Genomic DNA, 18,558 nt, shown 5'->3' on the forward strand with positions numbered 1-18,558 from the left:
TGGTCTATTTAAAACATGTCAATTTTGAACGACGTGTAGGCTACATGTTCAAAATATCACAAACTACTTTGCCAGTTTGAAACAAGGTCAGATGAATTAACGCGCTCCAGTACGCTTTCCCTTTAATGGATTACGTCACCTAATTCAACTTGTGCCCCCACTTCATTGCTTTTAGAAACGCTCCTCCCGGTTTTGTTGGAGCGGAGTGGGACTGCTGGTACGCGGAACCAGGGAACGGAGGACAAGACGAAAATGGATTTTTTAATTGGGAGTCCGTTTTCTACGCCGGTGGGACAGCGAATAGGTAGGCAGAGAAAGAAGGATTCGCTTTAGCAACACGATGAAGTGCATCGTACTATTGTAAGGAACAAGTGAAGTTGTCTAGTTTTGTATTTACATTGCAAGCAAGGTTCATCAACGTCCGTTGTCGACAAGCAATAAACTCTTGTTCGAGGTAAATAGGGTTAAAATGAGATTAACATAAACATATAGCCTGGTAACAAAAAAAGTAGGCTATGTGAAAGTTACAACTCTTTTAGTTGATTAGAATTGACAGCGCATCCAGAGATTATTCCTGGATTGACACTTGCACTGCACAATGGGGACACGTCGGCGGGCTGATCCGCAAGGTGATTGGTCAATTGGTGTGGCGTTGCTATGCCACAGACGAAGTTTATGGGGGAGAAAAGCCGGTCTCTTTCTCCCATAGACTTATACAGTAGACACAACGAGCCTGCTCTTTAAAGATGGCGTCCCCATTCATTTATTTGAAAAGTGCTCATTTGTGAAGCGAGGCAAGCGAGAGCGCGAAACGGACCGCGCCATCTTGCCATCTTTCCAGTTCCGGCTCGTCCGGTCTTGCGCAGAACAGTGGCTCGCCTTGCTCCGAGACGATAGAGTTAATATAACTAGAGGAAGCAACTTTTGTCTTCCAAGATGGCGTCCCCATTCATTTCTATGAAAAGTGCTCAGTGGCGCAGTGAGGCAAGCGAGAGTACGAAACTGGACCGCGCCATCTTTCCACTTCCGACTCTTCCGGTCTAGCTTTAAACAGTGGCTCTTTTTTTCCCTAGCTCCGAGACCTCGTGCACGCTTGCAACTAGCTGTTCACGTCATACTTTGCGACAACCAGTCGCGAGCATAGATTTATGTGGTTGCGAGCCTGTGAGCTAAGGCATTGCAGTGGCAGAATGGGGTACAAGTCCGATAAGAATCAGAGACATGATGCAAACTTTACGGAAATGTATGCTGTCACTGTATAGTATTCCTTTCACTTGTTTTTTAGAAATAGGCTATAGGGCTATTCTAGATGGAACTCATCACATATGTTGTTTTTTTTCTTCGTGATTTGAGTATGATTTCCAACGCATTGTATCGGATTAAATCAACTGTTAACATGAACACTTAGCTCCGTCGTTGTTCTCGCCAGGCAAAGAAAGCTTAATAGTTATTTTTGTAACAGAAATCTTCCATAATGCAGACTTACCATAGCTTACTGTCAACTTTATATTCAAACGAAATGCCACGAAAATCACACATGCCTTCAATTTAACATCAGTGTAGAAATGTGGCTTGTGTTTTATATGTTCAACCTACAAAACCTAGGATTAACCCTAACCCAAACGCCTATTAATGGATATAACGTGATCTAACAAGACTTGGTAATAATGTAATAAATTGAGAAGTGTGTCTAAAATATAATCTACTTTATTGAACGTGCTTTTGAAAGGGGCATATTAACAGAACTATATACAAGACGTTTCCATCAGATATAAGTGGGGGTGAAACATAGTCACTGAGGACCTTCATTGTCCCACAAAAGCAGTCTGGCTTTGACACGATCAAAAAAAGAATAATGAGTGTGTTTAACAAAAGCTTCTGAAGGCAAGACTAATATTATTTAAATATATCATTTCCTATTGTGGTTATCAGTTAAAGTACTATTAATCTTCGTCTTTGCTCCAGATAGACATGTCAACAATCTATGCTCAAGCTTAACATAATATAATATTTGCCATCATGTCATGAACGTTTTTACGAAAAATCAAATCTATTTGAAAATAACGGGAATAAACTATATTACCAACATTTCATGTATGTGTGACAACCATTTGCTAAACTTGCTACAACAGGGCAGGCAACTCAAGCCATTTCTTTCAGCTCCAGGTAAATCGGCTATCGGCCAATGTGAACTTTTGTGCTCGTGCCCTGTTAGTATCCGCGAGCACATTTGCAGGCAACTTTTATTGACGTAAGCAAATAAATGGGGTGCTAGTTTACCCATTTCGGATTGGTTTCAAACTTAGCAAAAATCAGGAAAAATTCTTCTATAAAAAAGCTAGTAGTATGAGCCAGGTTCGAGAATCGACCAAAAATGATTGGGGGAGATAGTTTTGTAAATGTTGACTGGAGTTAATAGAATAAAAACGACCGGAAGAGTCGGAAGTCAAACACGAAATGCAATACCACCTACATCCACCGGGGCCGTTGCTTCAAGCCGAGGGGCGAGGGGTGGGGGCTTGGGTGCACGTAGAGCTCTCGGAGAGGGCTCGGAGAGGGCGTTCCACGTCGGAGAGGGCGTTCCCTGTGTCCGTGTCCGTGAAAACGGAGTAGTATAAATCGGCCTTTAATCCCCGAATGTTTACAACGTCTGGCTCCGTGCCTGATTAACACTCGGATCGATAAGCAGTCTCAAAAATGGTAGGCCTATCAATATAAAAAATAATACGACCCCCTTCCGTAATCATTATAACACCCAAAAAATTCACTGCACCCCCAGTCAAAGCAGGCTGCATCCGGCCCTGGATGGAAGGCAGTTTCAAGAAAGATGGGAAAGCGAATGTTTGTGCTTCAAGGAGAAAAACCGGTAACCTATGTATTTTGTGTTATAAAAAAAAAAAAAAAGACTAAATGTTATAAGGCGATGTTGGTTGTTAAAGAGTACTATCTCCGTTGGCATTTTGACACCAAACACAGAGATTAAAATGCAAAATGTATCCTCCAAGAAAGACAGCAGATTGTCCAAGAATTAAAAGGCGGCCTGCAATTGCAGCAGAATATGTTCACAAAAGCTACAACTAAAACACTATGTTTTTACATCGTTACATCGTAGTTTCAATGGCCCTTTGAGGGTAACCATAATGCTAATGTGGCCCTTGGTGAAAATGAGTTTGCCACCCCTGCTTTAGAGCATTAATGATGTGTGTGGAGTATTAGACAGAGTATTACATTTAGTCGTTTAGCAAATGCCCTTATCCAGAGCGACTTACAGTAAGTACAGCGACATTCCTCTGAGACAAGTAGTGCCTTGCCCAAGGACAACGTCATTTTTCGCGGCCGGAAGTCGAACCGGCAACCTTCTGATTAATAGCCCGATCCCCTAACTGCTCAGCCATCTGACTCCCTATTAGAGGTGTAAGTAGTCTAATTTACTTAGTAACTTAGAAAAACAAGTCATCATTGTCTGTGTGTGTGTGTAAAAGTGTACGTGTGTGTGTGTATTCCCAGAGCGTGCCACCTGCCCCAGCCTGCAGTCAGAGGACTGGGCCCTCAACATGGAGATCTGTGACATCATCAACGAAACTGAGGACGGGTGAGTATCTGGCTAGGGGACAGGAAGTTAGGGGACAGGAAGCTAGGGGACAGGAAGCTAGGGGACAGGAAGCTAGGGGACAGGAAGCTAGGGGACAGGAAGCTAGGGGACAGGAAGCTAGGGGACAGGAAGCTAGGGGACAGGAAGCTAGGGGACAGGAAGCTAGGGGACAGGAAGCTAGGGGACAGGAAGCTAGGGGACAGGAAGCTAGGGGACAGGAAGCTAGGGGACAGGAAGCTAGAGAACAGGAAGCTATGGGACAGGAAGCTATGGGACAGGAAGCTAGAGAACAGGAAGCTAGGGGACAGGAAGCTAGGGGACTGGAAGCTAGGGGACTGGAAGCTAGGGGACAGGAAGCTAGGGGACTGGAAGCTAGGGGACTGGAAGCTAGGGGACAGGAAGCTAGGGGACAGGAAGCTAGGGGACAGGAAGCTAGGTGACAGGAAGCTAGGGGACTGGAAGCTAGGGGACAGGAAGCTAGAGAACAGGAAGCTATGGGACTGGAAGCTAGGGGACAGGAAGCTAGGGGACAGGAAGCTAGGGGACAGGAAGCTAGAGGACAGGAAGCTAGGTGACAGGAAGCTAGGGGACAGGAAGCTAGGGGACAGGAAGCTATGGGACAGGAAGCTAGAGAACAGGAAGCTAGGGGACAGAAAGCTAGGGGACTGGAAGCTAGGGGACAGGAAGCTAGGGGACAGGAAGCTAGGGGACAGGAAGCTAGGTGACAGGAAGCTAGGTGACAGGAAGCTAGGGGACTGGAAGCTATGGGACAGGAAGCTAGGGGACTGGAAGCTAGGGGACAGGAAGCTAGGGGACAGGAAGCTAGAGGACAGGAAGCTAGGTGACAGGAAGCTAGGGGACTGGAAGCTAGGGGACAGGAAGCTAGGGGACTGGAAGCTAGGGGACAGGAAGCTAGGGGACTGGAAGCTAGGGGACAGGAAGCTAGGGGACAGGAAGCTAGAGGACAGGAAGCTAGGTGACAGGAAGCTAGGGGACTGGAAGCTAGGGGACAGGAAGCTAGGGGACTGGAAGCTAGGTGACAGGAAGCTAGGGGACAGGAAGCTAGAGGACAGGAAGCTAGGTGACAGGAAGCTAGGGGACTGGAAGCTAGGGGACAGGAAGCTAGAGAACAGGAAGCTAGGGGACTGGAAGCTAGGGGACAGGAAGCTAGGTGACAGGAAGCTAGAGGACAGGAAGCTAGGGGACAGGAAGCTAGGTGACAGGAAGCTAGAGGACAGGAAGCTAGGTGACAGGAAGCTAGGGGACTGGAAGCTAGGGGACAGGAAGCTAGGGATCAGGTTAGGGGACAGGGGATGCTGTTGCCATGGTGGCGTGATGCTGGTGTTGCTGTTTCAGACCTAAAGATGCCGTCAGAGCCCTGAAGAAGAGGATTGTGGGAAACAAGAACTTCAGAGAGGTCATGCTGACCCTGACCGTGAGCTCCTCTCCTTCCTCTCCTTTCCTTTCCTCCCTCTCCCCTCTCTTCCCTCTGTCCTCTCCTTTCCTCCCTCTCTCTTCTCCTCTCCTCCCTCTCTCCTCTCCTCCGTCTCTTATCTCCTCCCTCCTTCCTCTCCTCCCTCTCTCCTCCCTCCTTCCTCTCCTCTCCTCCCTCTCCTCTCCTCCTTCTCTCTTCTCCTCCCTCTCTCCTCTCCTCCCTCTCTCCTCTCCTCCCTCTCCTCTCCTCCCCCTCTCCTTTCCTCCCTCTCCTCTTCTCCCCTCCTCCCTCCCTCTCTCCTTTCCTCCTTCTCTCCTCTCCTCCTTCTCTCCTCTCCTCTCCTCCTTCTCTCCTCTCCTCTCCTCCTTCTCTCCTCTCCTCTCCTCTCCTCTCCTCCTTCTCTCCTCTCCTCTCCTCCTTCTCTCCTCTCCTCCTTCTCTCCTCCTTCTCTCATCTCCTTTCCTCTCCTCCTTCTCTCCTCTCCTCCTCTCCTCCTTCTCTCCTCCGCTCCTCCTTCTCTCCTCTCTGCTCCTCCCTGTTTTTGTCAGCTTCACTCTCCACCTCTTGTTATCTTCTTAGGCCTGCTTCACATAAGTGTATTTGTAACTTTAACATTTACATTTAGTCATTTAGCAGACACTATTATCCAGAGCAAAATGACAAAAATGACTAAATGTAAACTTTTGTAGGTGTGACGCACAACTGATTTGGGGTTCAGGGAAGTTGCACAAAACTTCTAGCCGAAACAAAGATTCATTTGTTTCCTGCTAAAAAGCATGCGTTCTCGCTAACCCTGCTATTAAGAATCTGTATAGTTTGTACAGTCTCAAAGCAATCACGATCACTCCAACCAAACAACACTTTTTTTCTCTTCTCATCACTAGTAATCTGGTCTTCTCTTTGTGTTTCCTCTCTCCCTCCCCCATCCTCCCTCCTCCCCTGCTCCCCTTCCCCCTCCTCCCTCTCCCCTCCCCCCCCCTCCCCCCTCTCTCCTCCCTCTCCCCTCCTCCCTCTCCCCTGCTCCCCCTCCTCCCTCTCTTCTCCCCCTTCCTCCCTCTCCCCTCCTCCCTCTCCCCTCCCCCATCCTCCCTCCTCCCCTGATCCCCTTCCCCCTCCTCCCTCTCCCCTCCCCCTTCCTCCCTCTCTCCTCCCTCCTCCCCTGCTCCCCTTCCCCCTCCTCCCTCTCCGCTCCCCCTTCCTCCCTCTCCCCTCCTCCCGCTCCCCTTCCCCCTCCTCCCTCTCCCCTCGCCTCCCCCTTCCTCCCTCCTCCCCTGCTCCCCTTCCTCCCTCCTCCCCTGCTCCCCTTCCCCCTCCTCCCTCTCCCCTCCCCCTTCCTCCCTCTCCCCTGCTCCCCTGCTCCCCTTCCCCCCTCCTCCCTCTCCCCTCCCCCTTCCTCCCTCTCCCCTTCCCCCTCCTCCCTCTCCCCTCCCCCTTCCTCCCTCTCCCCTCCTCCCTCTCCCCTCCCCCTTCCTCCTTCTTCCCTCCTCCCTCTCCCCTCCCCCTTCCTCCCTCCCCCCTCCTCCCTCCCCCATCCTCCCTCCCCTCTCCTCCCACCCCCCTCCTCACTCTCCCCTCCCCCCTCCCCCCCGCGGCAGGTTCTGGAGGCATGTGTGAAGAACTGTGGCCCCAGGCTGCATGTGCTGGTGTCCAACAGGGAGTTTGTAGAGGGGGTTCTGGTCCGCTGCATCCTGCCCAAGAACAACCCCCCCCAGGTGCTGCAGGACAGAGTCCTCAGCATCATCCAGGTACACACCTGCACACTCACACCTGCACACTCACACTCACACCTGCACACTCACACCTGCACACTCACACCTGCACACTCACACCTGCACACTCACACCTGCACACTCACACACATACACACTCACACCTGCACACTCACACCTGCTCACTCACACCTGCACACTCACACCTGCTCACTCACACCTGCACACTCACACCTGCACACTCACACCTGCACACTCACACACATACACACTCACACCTGCACACTCACACCTGCACACTCACACCTGCACACTCACACCTGCACACTCACACCTGCACACTCACACACATACACACCTGCACACTCACACCTGCACACTCACACCTGCTCACTCACACCTGCACACTCACACCTGCTCACTCACACCTGCACACTCACACCTGCACACTCACACCTGCACACTCACACACATACACACCTGCACACTCACACCTGCACACTCACACCTGCACACTCACACACACTCACACCTGCTCACTCACACCTGTTCACCTGCACACTGTGTTCCAGGCGTGGGCGGATGCGTTCCGCAGCTCCCCGGCTCTGACGGGCGTGGTCTCTGTCTACGAGGACCTGAGGAGGCGGGGCCTGGAGTTCCCCATGACAGAGCTGCATGGACACTCCCCCATCCTCCCCCCTGACAGGGTAGGACTTTCCCCCATCCTCTCACCTTCAACCAGGTTTAATAATCTTCCTTTAACTGTTCTTCACTAACTCTTCCAGTCCAGCTGTGGCCTTCCAGTCCAGCTGTGGCCTAACCCTTGTCTAACTGCATGTTTCCTGTCCCTCATTCTGTCCCTCCCCCATCCTCACCCCTTCCCCCATCCTCACCCCTTCCCCACTACCCCCATCCTCACCCCTTCCCCACTACCCCCATCTTCCCCCATCCTCACCCCTTCCCCACTACCCCCATCCTCACCCCTTCCCCACTACCCCCATCTTCCCCCATCCTCACCCCTTCCCCACTACCCCATCCTCACCCCTTCCCCACTACCCCCATCCTCACCCCTTCCCCACTACCCCCATCTTCCCCCATCCTCACCCCTTCCCCACTACCCCATCCTCACCCCTTCCCCACTACCCCCATCCTCACCCCTTCCCCACTACCCCCATCCTCACCCCTTCCCCACTACCCCCATCCTCACCCCTTCCCCACTACCCCCATCTTCCCCCATCCTCACCCCTTCCCCCATCCTCTCCCCTTCCCCACTACCCCCATCTTCCCCCATCCTCACCCCTTCCCCACTACCCCCATCTTCCCCCATCTTCACCCCTTCCCCACTACCCCCATCCTCACCCCTTCCCCACTACCCCCATCTTCCCCCATCCTCACCCCTTCCCCACTACCCCCATCCTCACCCCTTCCCCACTACCCCCATCCTCACCCCTTCCCCACTACCCCCATCTTCCCCCATCCTCACCCCTTCCCCACTACCCCCATCTTCCCCCATCCTCACCCCTTCCCCACTACCCCCATCCTCACCCCTTCCCCACTACCCCCATCTTCCCCCATCCTCACCCCTTCCCCACTACCCCCATCCTCACCCCTTCCCCACTACCCCCATCTTCCCCCATCCTCACCCCTTCCCCACTACCCCCATCTTCCCCCATCCTCACCCCTTCCCCCATCCTCACCCCTTCCCCACTACCCCCATCCTCACCCCTTCCCCACTACCCCCATCTTCCCCCATCCTCACCCCTTCCCCACTACCCCATCCTCACCCCTTCCCCACTACCCCCATCCTCACCCCTTCCCCACTACCCCCATCTTCCCCCATCCTCACCCCTTCCCCACTACCCCCATCCTCACCCCTTCCCCACTACCCCCATCTTCCCCCATCCTCACCCCTTCCCCCATCCTCTCCCCTTCCCCACTACCCCCATCTTCCCCCATCCTCACCCCTTCCCCACTACCCCCATCTTCACCCCTTCCCCACTACCCCCATCCTCACCCCTTCCCCACTACCCCCATCTTCCCCCATCCTCACCCCTTCCCCACTACCCCCATCCTCACCCCTTCCCCACTACCCCCATCCTCACCCCTTCCCCACTACCCCCATCTTCCCCCATCCTCACCCCTTCCCCACTACCCCCATCCTCACCCCTTCCCCACTACCCCCATCCTCACCCCTTCCCCACTACCCCCATCTTCCCCCATCCTCACCCCTTCCCCACTACCCCCATCTTCCCCCATCCTCACCCCTTCCCCACTACCCCCATCTTCCCCCATCCTCACCCCTTCCCCACTACCCCATCCTCACCCCTTCCCCACTACCCCCATCCTCACCCCTTCCCCACTACCCCCATCCTCACCCCTTCCCCACTACCCCCATCCTCACCCCTTCCCCACTACCCCCATCTTCCCCCATCCTCACCCCTTCCCCCATCCTCTCCCCTTCCCCACTACCCCCATCTTCCCCCATCCTCACCCCTTCCCCACTACCCCCATCTTCCCCCATCTTCACCCCTTCCCCACTACCCCCATCCTCACCCCTTCCCCACTACCCCCATCTTCCCCCATCCTCACCCCTTCCCCACTACCCCCATCCTCACCCCTTCCCCACTACCCCCATCCTCACCCCTTCCCCACTACCCCCATCTTCCCCCATCCTCACCCCTTCCCCACTACCCCCATCTTCCCCCATCCTCACCCCTTCCCCACTACCCCCATCCTCACCCCTTCCCCACTACCCCCATCCTCACCCCTTCCCCACTACCCCCATCTTCCCCCATCCTCACCCCTTCCCCACTACCCCCATCCTCACCCCTTCCCCACTACCCCCATCTTCCCCCATCCTCACCCCTTCCCCACTACCCCCATCTTCCCCCATCCTCACCCCTTCCCCCATCCTCACCCCTTCCCCACTACCCCCATCCTCACCCCTTCCCCACTACCCCCATCTTCCCCCATCCTCACCCCTTCCCCACTACCCCATCCTCACCCCTTCCCCACTACCCCCATCCTCACCCCTTCCCCACTACCCCCATCTTCCCCCATCCTCACCCCTTCCCCACTACCCCCATCCTCACCCCTTCCCCACTACCCCCATCTTCCCCCATCCTCACCCCTTCCCCCATCCTCTCCCCTTCCCCACTACCCCCATCTTCCCCCATCCTCACCCCTTCCCCACTACCCCCATCTTCACCCCTTCCCCACTACCCCCATCCTCACCCCTTCCCCACTACCCCCATCTTCCCCCATCCTCACCCCTTCCCCACTACCCCCATCCTCACCCCTTCCCCACTACCCCCATCCTCACCCCTTCCCCACTACCCCCATCTTCCCCCATCCTCACCCCTTCCCCACTACCCCCATCCTCACCCCTTCCCCACTACCCCCATCCTCACCCCTTCCCCACTACCCCCATCTTCCCCCATCCTCACCCCTTCCCCACTACCCCCATCTTCCCCCATCCTCACCCCTTCCCCACTACCCCCATCTTCCCCCATCCTCACCCCTTCCCCACTACCCCCATCCTACAGAGTGTATCTGCCTCTGCTGCTCCCCCCTCACCCAAACCTCCCCCTTCCTCCCCACTGTGCCCTGCACACCAGCCCAACCCGGATGGACCAGTTTCCTTAAGTCCCTACCAGGTGACAAACACACACGTTACATACCTCATACACCTCAAACACACTCCTCACACACACCTCACACACACCACCTCCACCCTCTCCTACCTCCACACACACCACCTCCACCCACCCTCTCCTACCTCCACACACACCACCTCCACCCTCTCCTACCTCCACACACACCACCTCCACCCTCTCCTACCTCCACACACACCACCTCCACCCTCTCCACACACACCACCTCCACCCTCTCCTACCTCCACACACACCACCTCCACCCTCTCCTACCTCCATACACACAACCTCCACCCTCTCCTACCTCCACACACACAACCTCCACACACACCAACTTCACCTCCACCCTCACCTCCACACTAACCCTCCACTCTCCCCAGCATGTTACATCAGACAAGGTGTTGTTGTTCCTGTTAACACACAAGGTGTTGCTGTTTCTTCCTCCTCCAGGTGAGGAAGCTGAGGGCGGACCTGGTGGTTGTCCGAGGCAACCTGGCAGTGATGTCAGACATACTGAGTCATCTGGAACCGGGGTCAGCCAATCACAAGGACTCAGAGCTTCTGCAGGTGGGACTGGAAGGTGCTGAGTGGGACCATATATCTCACTGTTCTTCTGTTCTCTCCTCCCTCTCTCTCTCTCATCCTCCTCTCCTCTCTCTCCTCCTTCTCCTCCCTTCTTCTCCCTTCTTCTCCCTTCTTCTCCTCTCTCTCTCTCTCTCTCTCTCTCTCTCTCTCTCTCTCTCTCTCTCTCTCTCTCTCTCTCTCTCTCTCTCTCTATGAAGAAAGTGTTTTGTCTGTCTCTTCATAAACGGAGTGACTAAGTTCAGTTGAGCTCTGGATTTTAATAAGTATTTATCAATCTGCAGATTGGGAGAGAAAACCAGACCTCTGACAATACATGACAACACAACACCAGGCTTAGGTCTCAATCATGTCTCTCTCCGCTCTGAAGGCCGGAGGTCCATCTTTTATAGGTCACAGGAATGTAAACATAGATAGTGAGTCAGGCAGTAATGACGTTACAACAGTCTCAGAGGAAGAGATTCACAGCTCCCAACACATGACCACTCAGACTAGAGAGATCATAGTTGGCGCTCTCCTTGTAGTCATGGTACTTTCTCCTGATCACAAACATCTATTAACCCTGACACATAGACACAATCTACTCTTATTAATAGCAAGCTTACATGAGAACATACTAACTAGTATCCAATGACTAGTTCTATTGATTAGTGAATAATGTAAGCACACCGGAAATCGGTGTGCTTACAAACACTCTTCTCCCTCCTCCCTTCCTCTCTCCTTCTCTCTCCTCTCCTCTTTCTCTCTCCTTCCTCCTCTCCCTCTCTCTCTCTAACAGCAGCTGTACCGAGTGTGTAAGGACTCTCACTATCTAAAAGCAGCTGTACGGGGTGTGTAAGGACTCTCTCTCTCTAACAGCAGCTGTACCGAGTGTGTAAGGACTCTCTCTATCTAAAAGCAGCTGTACGGGGTGTGTAAGGACTCTCTCTATCTAACAGCAGCTGTACCGGGTGTGTAAGGACTCTCTCTATCTAACAGCAGCTGTACGGGGTGTGTAAGGACTCTCTCTCTCTAACAGCAGCTGTACCGGGTGTGTAAGGACTCTCTCTCTCTAACAGCAGCTGTACCGGGTGTGTAAGGACTCTCTCTCTCTAACAGCAGCTGTACGGGGTGTGTAAGGACTCTCTCTCTAACAGCAGCTGTACCGGGTGTGTAAGGACTCTCTCTCTCTAACAGCAGCTGTACCGGGTGTGTAAGGACTCTCTCTCTCTAACAGCAGCTGTACCAGGTGTGTAAGGACTCTCTCTCTAACAGCAGCTGTACCGGGTGTGTAAGGACTCTCTCTAACAGCAGCTGTACCAGGTGTGTAAGGACTCTCTCTCTCTAACAGCAGCTGTACTGGGTGTGTAAGGACTCTCTCTCTCTAACAGCAGCTGTACCGGGTGTGTAAGGACTCTCTCTCTCTAACAGCAGCTGTACCGGGTGTGTAAGGACTCTCTCTCTCTAACAGCAGCTGTACGGGGTGTGTAAGGACTCTCTCTCTCTAACAGCAGCTGTACCAGGTGTGTAAGGACTCTCTCTCTCTAACAGCAGCTGTACCGGGTGTGTAAGGACTCTCTCTCTCTAACAGCAGCTGTACGGGGTGTGTAAGGACTCTCTCTATCTAACAGCAGCTGTACCGGGTGTGTAAGGACTCTCTCTCTCTAACAGCAGCTGTACCGGGTGTGTAAGGACTCTCTCTATCTAACAGCAGCTGTACGGGGTGTGTAAGGACTCTCTCTCTCTAACAGCAGCTGTACCGGGTGTGTAAGGACTCTCTCTATCTAACAGCAGCTGTACCGGGTGTGTAAGGACTCTCTCTCTAACAGCAGCTGTACGGGGTGTGTAAGGACTCTCTCTAACAGCAGCTGTACGGGGTGTGTAAGGACTCTCTCTCTCTAACAGCAGCTGTACCGGGTGTGTAAGGACTCTCTCTCTCTAACAGCAGCTGTACCGGGTGTGTAAGGACTCTCTCTATCTAACAGCAGCTGTACCGGGTGTGTAAGGACTCTCTCTCTCTAACAGCAGCTGTACCGGGTGTGTAAGGACTCTCTCTCTCTAACAGCAGCTGTACCGGGTGTGTAAGGACTCTCTCTCTCTAACAGCAGCTGTACCGGGTGTGTAAGGACTCTCTCTCTCTAACAGCAGCTGTACCGGGTGTGTAAGGACTCTCTCTCTCTAACAGCAGCTGTACGGGGCGTGTAAGGACGTGCAGGATCGGATTGTGGAACTTGTCCCCAGTCTCAGCGAGGAGCATCTGATAAAGGAGCTGCTGGTTGCCAATGACGACATCAACACCACCTTCACACGCTACCACAGGTACTCTTCTCACCCATGACCTCTCATCCCTGACCCCTGACCTCTCACCCCTGACTCAGTGCTAACCCTGCTGGTTCTTATTTCACCAGGTTTGAGCAGCAATACAGTCAGAATACAACACGGCAGGTGAGAGATGTGTGAGTGTGAGTGTGAGACTGAGTCTGAGTCTGTGTCACCTACATGAAGTCTCTTTCTGTCTATCAGAGCCCCACCTACGTCAACCTCATCGACCTCCAATCTGATGTCAAGCCCTTCAACCAATCAGAGTGTGCTGCTTCTCCCACCTGCAGCCATCTTAACCAATACATTGTTGACAGTGTATCCAGTCAGATGACAAGACTTAGTGAGTGCCTGCCTGTCTGCCTGTCTGCCTGTCTGCCTGTCTGCCTGTCTGCCTGTCTGCCTGCCTGTCTGTCTGTCTGCCTGTCTGCCTGTCTGCCTGTCTGCCTGTCTGCCTGTCTGCCTGTCTGTCTGCCTGTCTGTTTGTCTATCTGCCAAACAGACACACACACAACAGTCAGACAGTTGTTAGGTTTGGGATGCAGGTGATAAAGAATGTTAATGATAACATGGACTCTGTTTTCTCCACAGCAACACAAGCTGATGACTCACTCCCACAGAAGAGAAACCCATCCCCCACAAAGAGGTACACACACACACACACACACACATAAACACACACACACACACCTACACACACTCATACACACACACACACACACTCACACAAACAAACACACAGATACAAACACACACACATATATACACACACACACACACACACACACACAAGTGAGTCAATGTCTCCCCCCTAAGCATGATGTGTGCTGTCTCTAAATGACTGTCTCTAGGTAACCATCTCTAGGTAACCATTTGTTGTCGTCTATTGCAGTGGGCTAAAAGCAGGAGCTGCAGATCTGGATCACAACACCTGCAAACCAGAACCGGTCAGTACCCTGCCGTGTATGTGCATATGTCTGGTGTGTGCATGTGTCTGGTGTGTGCATGTGTCTGGAGTGTGTCTGGTGTGTGTATGTGTCTGGTGTGTGCATGTGTCTGGAGTGTGTCTGGTGTGTGTATGTGTCTGGTGTGTGCATGTGTCTGGTGTGTGCATGTGTCTGGAGTGTGTCTGGTGTGTGTATGTGTCTGGTGTGTGCATGTGTCTGGAGTGTGTCTGGAGTGTGCATGTGTCTGGAGTGTGTCTGGAGTGTGTCTGGAGTGTGCATGTGTCTGGTGTGTGTATGTGTCTGGTGTGTGTATGTGTCTGGTGTGTGTATGTGTCTGGTGTGTGTCTGGTGTGTGCATGTGTCTGGTGTGTGCATGTGTCTGGTGTGTGCATGTGTCTGGAGTGTGTCTGGAGTGTGCATGTGTCTGGAGTGTGTCTGGAGTGTGCATGTGTCTGGAGTGTGCATGTGTCTGGAGTGTGTCTGGTGTGTGCATGTGTCTGGAGTGTGCATGTGTCTGGAGTGTGTCTGGTGTGTGCATGTGTCTGGTGTGTGCATGTGTCTGGTGTGTGCATGTGTCTGGAGTGTGTCTGGTGTGTGCATGTGTCTGGTGTGTGTCACTAGTGTGTCTAGGTTTGGGTGCCTGCCTTTAGATTTTACATTGCTCAATCTAAAACTAGTCTTAATCTGAGTCTAGGTAACTACTAATCTATAGAGACGTCCTACTGCTAATTCATTACCACGTCCTCCCCCCTTCTCCCCCCCCCTTCTCCCTCCCCCCCCTTCTCCCCCCCCCCTTCTCCCTCCCCTTCTCTCTCCCCCCTTCTCCCCCCCCCCTTCTCCCTCCCCCCCTTCTCCCCCCCCCTTCTCCCTCCCCTTCTCTCTCCCCCCTTCTCCCTCCCCCTCTCCCTCCCCCCCTTCTCCCTTCCCCCCTTCTCCCTCCCCCCCTCTCCCTCCCCCGTTCTCCCCCTACAGATCCTTGTCAGTCAGACCTCAGTAATGGACGACATTGAGAAGTGGCTGGATGTGGACGAGGTAGGCACTCACTCCAGACACACATATACTCGACACACACACCAGACACAAATACACCAGACAAACACTCCAACTTAATGAGCCTATTACTGCCAATAATGTGTGTGTGTGTGTGTGTGGTGTGTGTGTGTGTGTGTGTGGTGCATGCGTGTGTGTGTTCTAGGAAGAGGACCTTTCAGAGGAGGGAGTGACCAGCGAGGGTGAGTTCTGTAAAAAAAGATGCACTCCTCACTTGTGCACTTTTGACATACTTTTAAGAAGTATGGGAGTCAGGTGGCTGAGCGGTGAGGGAATCGGGCTAGTAATCCGAAGGTTGCCAGTTCGATTCCCGGTCATGCCAACTGATGTTGTGTCCTTGGGCAAGGCACTTCACCCTACTTGCCTCGGGGGAATGTCCCTGTACTTACTGTAAGTCGCTCTGGATAAGAGCGTCTGCTAAATGACTAAATGTAAATGTAAATGTAGTATACTTAGAAAATAGTTCACTTTTGATATACTTTTAAGTATGCTTTGAAAGTAGTTAACTTTTCATTTACTTTTAAGAAGTATGCTTTGAAAATAGTTCACTTGTCATATACTTTTAAGAAGTATGCTTAGAAACAAAAATGGTATACATTTATTCTGGAGTAGGATCTACGTTTTCTTTTATTATACAGCAAAAACAGGCAAAATACTTTTCAAGTACATTACAAGTTACATTTTTTTGATCCATCTTGTATATTCAAATTTTTCATGTCTAGGAAAATCTATTATGCGATGACAAAATAGCATGAAACCAATATAATTTCAATACTGGATGATTAAATATTTAGGAAAATCCATGAATGGATGGTCCAATGCACCTGACAATAAAAAACTTGAAAACTTGAAACTCGATAGAATTCGATCTGTGCAAAACAAACTTCCAGGCGCACTGGAAATCGTCTCCTCTCCCACCTTCTCTCGCCTCCCTTCTCCCGCTCTACCCTGCCTTCTCTCTCCCCTCCCTTCTCTCTCTCTCTCCCTCTCCCCCTTCTCTCTCTCGCTCTCGCTCCCTCGCTCTCGCTCTCTCGCTCTCGCTCTCTCTCTCTCTCTCCCCTCCCTTCTCTCTCTCTCCCCCCTTCTCTCTCTCTCCCCCTTCTCTCTCTCTCCCCCCACCTCTCTTCTAAATTATAAATGAAAATTAATAATAAAATTAATAAATTCTAGTATTGGCATGATATCAGTACAACAGTGCTAAAGAACAGCTGATGAGTGCATGTGAATGAGCAAGTTTTTCAGGAGTTTCCCCCTAGACGGCCTCATATAGAAAAACCATGACTCACCCAGTCTCTCCCTCTTTGTCTCTCTCTCACTTGACTTCTATGACTGTCCCTTTCTTTCCCCTCTACCTCCCTCTCGCTTGGTCTTTCTCCGTTGCCCTCTATCCCTTTCCTTCCCTCCCTCCCTCCTTCCCTCTCCCTCCTTCCCTCTCCTCCAATCTCCTTCCCTCTCCTCCAATCTCCTCTCCTTCCTCCCCTCTCCTCCCCTCTCCTTCCCTTTCCTTCCCTCTCCTTCCTTCCCTCTCCTTCCCTCTCCTTCCTTCCCTCCCTCCTTCCCTCTCCTTCCCTGCTCAGAGTTTGACAGGTTCCTGGCAGAGAGGGCACGAGCTGCAGAGAGGCTCCCATCCCTGAAGACTTCCTCTAACACCAAACAATCACAGCCATAGGCCACACCACTTCCTGTCTCTTGACCAATGGGTTTCTCCATAGTGGGAGGGGCCAGGGAACTGACTGGCTGGCTGGATAATTGACACACGCAGCCAGCCAATGACAGGTGTGTTGTGACAGATGCCTGCCTGCCTCAGGTGGCTGAGGTGTTACTATGTCTGTTCTTATAGAAATGCTCAGTTATGTTGGACCAATAGTTCAGCTGAGCTGGAAGAGACACATGTACAGTTTGTACTCTGTTGATGAATGACTGTGTATTTGTGTGTGTGTGCTTGTGTATGCTGATATTTGCACATTTATATGTATTTTAATCCTTACTACTGAATATGTTAAAGGTTAACATGGTGTGGGTTAAACCTGTGAAGTACTTGAGGAAGTGGATGGTTTTGTTACACTAGAGATGCTGTGAAGTGAAGTCATGTGATGCTGGTCATGTGACACTGTCACAGTGGTAGTTGATAATTCCAAATCACAACTAGGAGAACATGCTGTCTGTAAGGGTTTTGAAGTTAACATGTTACACAATGTCCTAATGAATTACTGTCATTAAACCGGCTAATGTCACATACCTGTTAAGTTGTGATTCTTCTGGGGGGAAGGGAGGAGAGAGGAGGAACGAGAGGAGAGGAGGAGGAAGAGAAGAAAGTAGAGGGGGAGAGGAGGTGTATGGGGAGAGAGGGGGAGAGGAGGTTAGTGGAGAGAGAGGGGGAGAGGAGGTAAGTGGAGAGAGAGGGGGAGAGGAGGTAAGTGGAGAGAGAGAGGGGGAGAGGAGGTAAATGGAGAGAGAGGGGGAGAGGAGGTAAGTGGAGAGAGAGGGGGAGAGGAGGTAAATGGAGAGAGAGGGGGAGAGGAGGTAAATGGAGAGAGAGGGGGAGAGGAGGTAAATGAAAAATTACTAAAAAAAATGGAGAGAGAGGGGGAGAGGAGGTAAATGGAGAGAGAGGGGGAGAGGAGGTAAGTGGAGAGAGGGAGAGGAGGTGTATGGAGAGAGAGGGGGAGAGGAGGTAAGTGGAGAGAGAGGGGGAGAGGAGGTAAATGGAGAGAGAGAGGGGGAGAGGAGGTGTATGTGGAGAGAGGAGAGAGAAGGTGTATGGAGAGAGAGGGGGAGAGGAGGTAAGTGGAGAGAGAGGGGGAGAGGAGGTAAGTGGAGAGAGAGGGGGAGAGGAGGTAAGTGGAGAGAGAGAGGGGGAGAGGAGGTAAATGGAGAGAGAGGGGGAGAGGAGGTAAGTGGAGAGAGAGGGGGAGAGGAGGTAAATGGAGAGATTTACTCTTTTGAATTTATAGTACTCCGAAGGCTGTGGGTGCTGAAAACAATTCACCTCCAGAACAGTAGTTTTTGAACCTTGCCCCATGACATCTTTGTGTGTCGAAGTTGTCGATTGTTTATTTACCCCCTCCCGCCTTTTCCTCACACACAGTGAACGATGGCGAATAGAATATCGTGAAAGAAACAGGAAATGTGAGGCCCGGAGATGTGAGATTCCGGAAATTATGTCATTCGGAAATTGTCACTAGGGGACCAATCACAGCCAAGGGGTATCCGTAAAATTCGGACGATAGTCATGAAAATCAGGAGGTGCACGACGGCCTCGGCTCGGAGAGGGCTCGGAGAGGGCGTTCCA

General features: G+C 52.1%; 1 protein-coding gene across 4 annotated transcripts; it reads left to right on the forward strand.

Annotated features, from left to right (window-relative positions):
- Nucleotides 1-209: 209 nt before the first annotated feature.
- Nucleotides 210-17,494, forward strand: tom1 (target of myb1 membrane trafficking protein). Of its 4 annotated transcripts, none has more exons than XM_067232899.1 (15): nucleotides 210-304; nucleotides 3,508-3,592; nucleotides 4,949-5,027; nucleotides 6,623-6,772; nucleotides 7,309-7,443; nucleotides 10,282-10,392; nucleotides 10,840-10,956; nucleotides 13,136-13,269; nucleotides 13,359-13,395; nucleotides 13,474-13,612; nucleotides 13,861-13,915; nucleotides 14,162-14,216; nucleotides 15,189-15,248; nucleotides 15,412-15,448; nucleotides 16,844-17,494. In XM_067232899.1, the coding sequence occupies exons 1-15, from the start codon at nucleotides 253-255 to the stop codon at nucleotides 16,933-16,935; spliced, it is 1,338 nt and encodes a 445-aa protein (XP_067089000.1). In that variant the 5' UTR covers nucleotides 210-252; the 3' UTR covers nucleotides 16,936-17,494. The 4 variants fall into 4 exon arrangements, with proteins under 4 accessions (XP_067089000.1, XP_067089001.1, XP_067089003.1 ...); XM_067232900.1 differs by having other exon boundaries at nucleotides 13,139-13,269; XM_067232901.1 differs by lacking the exon at nucleotides 210-304 and adding an exon at nucleotides 1,174-1,243.
- Nucleotides 17,495-18,558: the final 1,064 nt, after the last annotated feature.

The sequence above is a fragment of the Osmerus mordax genome, chromosome 3 (assembly GCF_038355195.1).
Source record: "Osmerus mordax isolate fOsmMor3 chromosome 3, fOsmMor3.pri, whole genome shotgun sequence".
Classification (NCBI taxonomy): Eukaryota; Metazoa; Chordata; class Actinopteri; order Osmeriformes; family Osmeridae; genus Osmerus; species Osmerus mordax.

Bases quoted from the DNA above. Each gene is read 5' to 3' on its own strand.
- tom1 (XM_067232899.1), top strand. From the start codon at position 253: ATGGATTTTTTAATTGGGAGTCCGTTTTCTACGCCGGTGGGACAGCGA. The intron at 5,028-6,622 runs GTGAGCTCCTCT...CCCCCGCGGCAG, and splicing joins AGGTCATGCTGACCCTGACC to GTTCTGGAGGCATGTGTGAA. The intron at 10,957-13,135 runs GTGGGACTGGAA...TCTCTCTAACAG, and splicing joins AGGACTCAGAGCTTCTGCAG to CAGCTGTACGGGGCGTGTAA.